Source organism: Hipposideros armiger, unplaced genomic scaffold, assembly GCF_001890085.2.
Source record: "Hipposideros armiger isolate ML-2016 unplaced genomic scaffold, ASM189008v1 scaffold_655, whole genome shotgun sequence".
In the NCBI taxonomy this organism is placed as follows: Eukaryota; Metazoa; Chordata; class Mammalia; order Chiroptera; family Hipposideridae; genus Hipposideros; species Hipposideros armiger.
The window spans coordinates 830,509-839,881 of record NW_017732005.1 but is presented as its reverse complement, the minus strand read 5'-3'; the positions used below and the strand labels follow the sequence as shown (position 1 = coordinate 839,881).

Genomic DNA, 9,373 nt, shown 5'->3' with positions numbered 1-9,373 from the left:
CAGCTATTGTCACAAGAATGCTACATAACAAACCACCCCAAAATCAGCAGCTTACAACAGTCATTCATTTTTCTGGCTGGCTTATGTGTCTGTAGGTTGAGATGAAAAGCTCTGCTTCAGGCTGAGAGTTGGCTGGGCTGGGCTCCAGCCTTCAGACTGTGTTCAGGTCTCCATAGGTCTGCGCATTCCCTTTAGATCAGAAGCTACCTGGAGCATGTTCTTTTGATGGTGAATCGCAAAGCAAAAGGAAAGAAAACACAGTGCCTCTTAAAGCATCACTGACATCATATCTGCTAGTGTTCAATTGGCCAAAGAAATCACATGACCAAGCACAAATTCATGCTACTAGGCAGTATACACTTTCATAAAAGGAAAAGAGTTAATATTTGCTGAACAGCAATCTAACCCACCACACTGATCCAACAGGTTTAAACCAGGACCATCCCAAGAATAGCTGGACCTGTGGTCCACCCTAGTTTGATCTTATGCAGCTTATGATCTAGCAAGGAAGACAGAAAGTGTGTAGTTAATTGTAACTGTGATATGGGTTACAATGGGGCATATGAGACCTAAAGTTCTATTTTATTATTGCCCATAGGTCTTGCATCTTGATTTTTTAAATTGAACTTTTTATTTTGAGATAATTGTGATTCCCATGAAGTTGTAAGAAATAATGCAGAGAAATCCTTTGTAACACTTACCTGCTTTCTCCCAGTGCTAACATCTTTCAAAACTATTGTACAAAATAGCAATCAGGATATTGACACTGATACAGTCAAAATACAGAAGTCTTAGTTTTTAGGTCAGTTTTTACATTCAGAACCTGGTGGCCGCATATCTACACCCATATATCTTCTACTCAAAGATATAAACTCATATTCTTGCCCTGATCTGCAGGGGTATCTTAGGAAGCCCCCGTACTCCCTTCTTTTCTTCCTTCTACAAATATCTACCAAGCACCTCTGCGCTATCAAGCGCTGTGCTATTGAGCACTGGATGTAGCTGCCTCTTGAGTTATGGTCTTATCATCCCTAATCATATCATCACTGTAGGTTGAAAACTTCTGTGGTTTTCCAATAATGAATTTTCCTCAAAGCTCTGATTAACCATGAAAATATTGAAGTTTCTCCTGAGCAAGTAACTGAATGCTACTGAATTATGGGCAGATAAAGTTACTCAAATTCTCCTTTTTAAATTTTTAGATTGTCAAAGAATTCCAAAGAATTGATGTAAATGTGTACTTTGCATCGTTTCAAGGTAAATGCATATGTGTACATATCTATCGATAAGACTTCCCCCTAAGCCCTTTGTCCTGCCTTGGAATGTAGATACACCATGACCAAAGGCCTTTAAAGAAAAAACAACAATGATTTTTTGACATGATAAAATATATGAAATTTGCCATTTTTGTCACATTCAAGTGTACAATTAATTCAGTGGCATTAAGTACATTACAATGTTGTGCAACCGTCACAGCTATCTATTTCCAAAATTTGTCATCACCATAAACAGAAACTCTACCCATTAAGCAATAACTCTGAGGGTCTTTTTGACCCTAGAAAGATATCACTTCCAATTTGTGCCATTGAGCTAGTAATGCATGTAAACTTATATCCTGACAGCAGTGCTGGATCAATGGGGAAAAAGTATCATAGGGAGAGCAGAGCTGGAGATGACTTAGATCCCTTCAAACTAGAGCGTCCTCCAGGCCTGACCCTGTGCCTATCTATGCATGAGTGTATGTGTGTAGGAAAATACTAGGGCTTTCTCTAGAAGCAGAGACTGAGATAAGGATACTTGCACAAGTGATTTATTGAGAGAGGACACCCTAAAAAAATTCATGAAGGAGTGAGGGAAGCAGGATGGGGCAGGGGAAGAAGCTGAACAAAGACGTGGTCAGAAGTCTTCCTTAGCCTGATTTCACAAGGATCCCATAGCAGAAAGAGCACCAGGGGGTTATTTCCCTGTGAGGCCAGGGAGCCGGCCTTTGTACCTCCATGCCAGCCTGTCAGTGGCCGCAGGGGTAACCTCCCAGGCCTCTTCAGGTGAGACAGCTCCCATTGGCCTAGGAACATTCTCCAGAGGAGGCCACAGCTGTAAACCAAGTAACAGCGAGGCTCACAGCAGCTGGAGGATGAGGGACGCTGGCAGATGGGACCCGGTCAGGAACCAGGCATCTACTCCAGCCCATTATGGTGTGACCCTACCGTGTGCTACCGGAAAAGAAACTCAGTGTAGAGCAGGGCCACATCTTGGAAATGAGTACAAAGAATTAAAACGAGGAGCTACCAAAACTTAGTATTGGTTGATGTTACAAAAATATCTTTTTCCTAGGGACTAACTAAATATTATCTCTTTCTTTTAAAGATCATGTGATAGACAAGCTGGAGAAATGTGGTTTCTTTAATGATAACAGAAAGGACATATTCTTTTTAACCGTCCATGATGCTGTCCTCCACGTACAGAACGAGGTTAAATCCCGAGAGATTCAAGATTCCCTTTTAGAAACGGTAAACATTTAGCCTTTTTACATATGTATATGTATCTTCCTTAACTATATGACTTCTGTAAATGGTGAAAATTGCACAAACTTAGGTTTGAACCCCAGCCTAGGGGGATGGTTAAGCCACCTACTTAACTTCTCAGAGCCTCAGTTTTCTCATCAGTAAAAGGGGAGTAAAAACATTTCCCTCTCTGGGTAGATACGAAGACTAAATATGATAGTTTATAGGAAAGCACCTGGGAGTACTGAGTACATATTAATTCTAAATGTGTGGGCTTACTAATAAAGGTAGGCAGTAGCTGTCATGCTTTTTTAGAATAAAGGCACCAAATCTTGGCTCTTCTGGGATTTGTATATACAAATGCAATTTAAATTCTCAGCAATCTAGAAACTCTTGATTTTCAATGCCTTTAAGTAGAATCTATTAGGTCATAACTGATCTTTGAAAAAAAAATAATTAAAAGTCATGAATCAGCCGAGTTAATTATTCCCCACAAAATAAAAAAAGACCCTGTATTCATATGAGCCACCTTATTTTGTCAGTTCTGTTCATCCAGCAGAGGCGAGCACTCTGGTCTAGGTCATGGGCGGGGCTATTGGTGGGCTTGGTACAAGAACCTCTTCCTTCCCATAATGAATTTAGGAAACTAAAACAAATACCTATAAAAATAACAACAATAATTATTATTTCAGTGACACAGTCTACTATATTTTAAATTACTTCCCCTTTTTTTCCCTAAAATTAGGGTAAGTAGATTCTTATTGTAAACTGGAAGTTAATGTCTGAAGTAAAACTAATTTAAAAAACAATAGTACATTATTCTTTTCAGCTATTGTTAGTGGAGACATTGCTCTGCCTAATGCTGCTGGAGAAAATACTAGTCCCAAGTATGAAGATCTGGCTCTTAAATAAAAAAGGAAAAAGAGAAAAGTAGTAAAACCACAAATCTGGGGGGAAAAAAAGCTGCATGCAAGATCTCATCTTTGAAAACTCATAAACCTTTTTATATCTTAAAATTCTCTAACCCATATGTAACAACAACAAAACTAGATCGTATACAAAGTATCTAAAAAATACTCTGTATTAAAAATAAAATACAACTAGGGTGACAAGTTCATTCTCAACATGAAAACAATTAGTTATTTGTGTACACACTATTCTGATCCAAGATCTCAGATCCCATGAGTGTCACAAAAACCACTAACCAAGAGTGCACCCACCAGTGTTAGCCTCAACCTTGTTTGTAATCAGGGAGGCATTGTGAGTGGCTGGGATGGATTTTTTGACTCTGAACAGATGTCAGACTGAGTAGAACTGAGTGCTTGTATTATATCCTTACTGGTTCACTGGGTAGTGGGTTGAGCACTGCTGGTGGCCTGTCAGATCAGAAACCTTATACTTCAGTGCACCCTCGATATCGAACACAAAGCCCTGTGCATGGTAGATGTAAATGATGACAAATCTCGCTTGTGGTACTTTCCTTCTCTTCAGGAAGGGGAACTTGTGTATTATGGATGTTGTGAATGCATTGATATGACCCTCTCCCTACCCCTTTAAATGGCCATCACTGGGATTATCCCAGGACAGCCTCATTTGTAGTTAGTTATACCTATCCTCTAACTTTCCCATTATGTCTGACCATCTGCACGGGACTGAAGTCTTTAATTCATTTCCATACTAGCAAAGAGAATTGGATTATTTATTTGTGAGATGGAAAGTAACTAAAAAGCTCTTTGAACGGCCACTCTTGCCTTTATATACATTTGCAGTTGATTTGGGAATATCCTTCTTTATTCATTAAGACAAAGCCCAAATTGCTACTGGTTTCCTCTGTGTATAAGATTAAAATACATATTACTGCTAAAAAGCTGAACAACCAACTTCGTCCATAGATGTTGGTTTCCATCTCCAATAAAATTAATTTCCATCCAAGTTACCTTGGGACTGTTTATTGTCATCAGTCACAAGACCATTCAGTGCATGTTCAATGCTGTACCTCGTTTAGCCGTTGAAATAAAAACACTGTTGACTGCTGAATCATTCAGGAAGACAGGGTGACTCACTAAGAGGCATGCACTTCAGAGATTGGGGAAGAGAGCTGAAGAGGGAGTCAGACAATGGAGAGCTACACTAGTTGACACTTGTATGTGAAAAAACGGTACAGGGAAAACTCTCAGTGAGAAATATAAAAGAACTAGAAAGCTGGAAAGGATTCTAAAGTATATAGATGATTACAGATGAGAAGCACCAGCAGCTTAAAGTCATTTTCAGTGGAGGAGCAGGTGGTTTGATGCTATTATGTTTCCAATAAATATTGTCTGTGTTCTCTTTGTCAAGATCTCCCTCATCCAAGACCATAAAGATTGTCTTGAATTAATGGAAGCAGAGCTGATTGAAGGAGACCTTAACATCGAGGATGAGGTATGAGCATTATTTTCTTTTAAAGAAAATAATTTGGATTAAATCTTGAATAAATAGAATAATACATACAGTGACTCTGTCTGATGCAAACTATTCAGAGAAAAAAAATATGTATTTTAAATACCAAAAGGATGGCTTCATAGAAAAGGAAAAATGGAAAATAAGGATTCTCCCTTGAAGACATTATGAACTTGGGGACCTTCTGCCCCAGGCGTATGGGCACGATCAGCGACTGGAACAGTCGACACTGGACCTGATTTTATATCTAAGCCTCCGCATACTTCCTTTTCCGCAGACCTAAGGGGTAGGGGAACGGTGAAGGGAGGGATCTTCTAACCCAGGAGTTTCATAAGCTTCAGAAATAGTACGTGAGGAGCAGGAACCTCATGACCTTTCTCCATCTGACTGATAATGGCTAGGAATATATCTCCGATGCTCTTGGGGCATCAGACAATTCCTAGGAAACTTGCAGTTATCTGAGTGAACTTTGTGGCTCCACCAGTGAGTAAAATGGGCCCTACAAAAGAAGATCGTAGAAATTTAAAGTTGAAAAATGTCCTAGAAATCAAGTGGTCCCACCTCCTGGCCCATGCAGACATCTCTCCTACACCATGCCTAAGGATGTCCACCCAGCTTCTGGGCGAACATTTCCAGACACTGGCAACTCGTAGCTTTTCCAGGGAGTTTGTTACATGGTTGGAAGCCTCCAAGTGTAAGTTGTGCTTACAAAGCTAGATTTGGCCTTTCTCTAATAACCAGCCTATGGACTGAGCTCTGCCTTCTCTACAACACAAACCCTCCCACTCGACAGCCCTTAAATGTTTGAGTGTAGGTCTCATGTTTCCAGCAGACTCTACTCCAGGTGGGACTCCTCCAGGTCCCCTTATCATTCCTCATAGACACAAAATTTGCCAAGAAGGGGACACAAAACCCTAGACAGAATCAGGCCAGCATGGAGATTATGCAACCATGACCTACCTTGATCTCATCAACATATTTCCATTACCATGACTTAAAAATGTGTTTATTTTCATAATAGCTACATCAACATCTTGGCTTCTATTGAGCAGGGGTCAATTAAAGACTTAGGATTTTCACACTAACTGTTGTCTAGCTGGGCTCCCCGAGTATATTAGTGTAATTGGTTTTTGACCCTAGTGCAGGACTACACGTATTTCTGACAGATTACATCTTATTCATTCCCATCTATTGACATCCTTTTGAATTCTGAATCTATCATCCAGCATATTAACTATACACCCCCACTGGTGTCATGTACAAATCTGATAGTATGTCTTCTTTGCCTTATTTGAGGTCCTGATGAAAGTGTTGAAAAGCATATAATTCAAACCCTATAGTAAAATCAGGCAGTGAGGATGACAGGCAGAGAAGACTTTTGTGGAGGAAATACACTGCTAGGGTGAAAATCAGCGGTAGTGCATCTTAGCCCACCAGTTTTGTGAGCCTAGGAAAGTCATCACTGAGCTCTGTAGTTCTTCCAGCTTTAGAAGTTTATGACTATGGATATAGGGCCAGCTTAGTTGAGTAAAAACTCATATATCGAAATTGGAACTTAAGAAGTTGCTATATTAGAGAAGTATTTTTGATTGCCACATAAAAGGAGCATTCAGGTAGGATTCCTGCAGATAGTGAGGCAGCATAGCAGAGTAGTTTTAAGGACATGGATTTTAGAACCAGATGGATTTGAGCATGAGCCCTGGTTCTGCTACATATTGGCTGTGTAGCCTATGGAAAATGATTTACCCTGCCTTCATGTCAGTTTGTTCATGTAAAATAGAAATAATAATGTTTTGAAAAGTCATGGAAATTAAAGGACGCATAGTAAGTGCTCAGTAAATAGTAATTATTGCTTTTAAAGAAGTCTAATTGAAGTTTGATGAGTTACAAAATTAAGTTTGTACCCTACTTTTATGATGACCCACACACCTAAATGAGTAAATGCAAGTAACTAACACTATCAAAACATATTTGTAAAATAAGATAATGTCGACTTAAGAAGAATTCAGTTCTATTAACACGTTTGTTTCCCCTTTGCTTTCACAGGCTATGCGCAGACTTGCTTCTTGAAAGTGGGCTCAGGGGGTCACTCGAGTTTAACCACCTGTGTAATTCTATGCAAGCATCTTCTGCACTATTTCTTTGAACTTGAAACACTCATTCTTTTTCCATTAGATTTTTTTAAATCTTTGATTTTTTTTAACCTCTTAGTCATTGAAAGAGAAGCACTTAAGATTGTTTCTAGGCTTTATTTATAAAATAAATAGCCTACTTCTAAAATGTGCAAAATGGTGAGAAGAATTATCCAGGTGATTTAGCCATGTCCAGGCTCCACTGATGTTATGTTTCCGGACCCACATGCCAGATTCACTGACAGTGTTCACGTGGGTACCCAGGTGCCTTAGTTTAGTTGTGGTAAGTGGGACCCAATAGCCTCTCTGGGCAGGTGAGTCAGGAAGGATTATCATAAGGAAAATCTGTTTCTGCCTGGCCTTGATACCTGTGAGCTGCACTGATCACAATATGTGGGCACACTGAGTAATGCTGGAATAAAATTGCTAGTGTAGTTATCAGTCAAAGCCTTCAAAAATCACTTTTGGTAAATATGTCAAAAAAGTCTTTAAAATGCAAATTTGGTTAGTACTTAATAATAATGAATGCTACATGTGACCATGTCTGTAACCAGAATTAGAATCAAGAAAATGGTTCACTTAGAAGCTACAGAAGTGGGCTGATGTATTTGGAGAAATGAAGCAATAAGATCATTGTGGTTTATAAAAATCACTTTTTGATATGATAATCATGGATCATAATTAAGATCAAATAAAATATATGAAAGTCTGTTTCTAGTCTCAAAGTGCAATTTTAACTTAGTTTATACAAATGATCACTGTGTAGAGGTACATAGTGGTATGGTCTATTTAAAATCTAACACAAAGATTGTGTTATTTTGAACAAAAACCAATTTTGATATTTATAAGACTGGTGATTAAAACAAATGTATTTTTTCTCTAAAATTTTAGCAGCATGAAAATAAGTGATTGTTAACTGAATTCTGACTACCTTTCAAAAGAAATCTTAAAAAGTAAACAGTCTGAATGTAAATCTATGTTTAAAATGATTGTTTTTGATAAAACATTCTAAATGAACTCAATAGCAAAAGAAAAAATTAGTTTCAGAGTATACACATTGAAAATGGTTTTTAAAACATCTATATTTTAACCCAGAAAATATATCTTTTATTTTTACTTAATCTTTTCTGACTGCCAACGATTTTCTATGTATATGTAATATATAGGCTGTGGTCCTGTGGTGTATTCCCATATATTTTACACTGGAGTGAGTGAAGTTGTACTTCATTTCTAGAGAAAAATAAGTACTCAGATCCCCAACTGAGACAACATCTTACGGAATTTGAGAATTATAGTATACCTTTGGCATAGGTGTGTGAAATTCCCAAATGTGTTTGGCCATCCAAGCCAGCAAGTCTTAGCTCTGTTTTTCTTCTTAAATACATGAGAAACAAGGTATCTACTTCTGAAGGAATATCATCAGTGATCATATACATTTATTAATGAAAAGAGTCATCACCATGCCTCCCCTTCTGCATATTGGAATTTGAGTGAGTTCTAATGGATTAGGATATTACAATATTCATTCACATTCATGGGTTATTCTGTCTTTGACTTAGAACAGATTTCTCCCCATGTTGGGTACAGCATAACCAGGATTATAATGTTATCTCATTTTCACAGTAATACCTGTTTATAATGGCAATAAATAATATCTCTAAAGAGTGACTATAGTAGTCTTGTAGGAAGTGGATGAATACCTCTGTTCAATAGAGGAAATATGCACTGTTCATTTTTTTTATTAGTTGAAAGAAATACCAAGTTACCCTTTATAATAAAGCTAGAGTTTTGTAAAATTCTGGGTCCATTTGTGACTATATATCAGTTCGCAGTCCATTTGACTTGTTTCCCACACAGGAATACTGTCTCTTCTATGCATGTTTTGAATAATAAGCGTACTTTTAATTCTGTATTGTCAATGGGAATTTTACTTGAAATTAAAGTTGTCTTTTGTTATGTTTTAACCTATATGATAAGACTCCAGTGTTGTATATGAATTTTGATACGTGAAAAAATCAAATGATGTACACTTGAAATATTTTTCACATCATCTTGGTGTAGAATTAACTCCTGGTCATTTGCAGAATGTAAAAGCATTTATGAGACTCTACTAGAGGAAGCAAAGATTTATTGAAAGTCAAAGAGAGATTGTTCTGTCAAAGGGAAGTTTTGCCAGGACAGAGCCCAATAGGGACAGCTGCCCTGATGAGAAGGAGTGCTGGGCTTTTATATTTTTCCAGGCAGGATTTGGGTGCTTGTCAGCTTGTGGGGGAAGGGAGGCTGCCATTGTCTTCTCCC

At 38.1% G+C, this 9,373-nt stretch overlaps 1 protein-coding gene across 1 annotated transcript in view; it reads left to right on the top strand.

Annotated features, from left to right (window-relative positions):
• The window catches only part of SLC26A4 (solute carrier family 26 member 4), a 48,805-nt gene extending 40,674 nt beyond the window's left edge, over positions 1-8,131 (top strand). Inside the window, exons 14-17 of the mRNA XM_019626050.1 lie at positions 1,203-1,257; positions 2,368-2,510; positions 4,842-4,925; positions 6,990-8,131. Coding sequence (XP_019481595.1) covers positions 1,203-1,257; positions 2,368-2,510; positions 4,842-4,925; positions 6,990-7,013 — 306 coding nt within the window. The 3' untranslated portion in view covers positions 7,014-8,131. The remainder of the gene's footprint in view (positions 1-1,202; positions 1,258-2,367; positions 2,511-4,841; positions 4,926-6,989) is intronic.
• Positions 8,132-9,373: the final 1,242 nt, after the last annotated feature.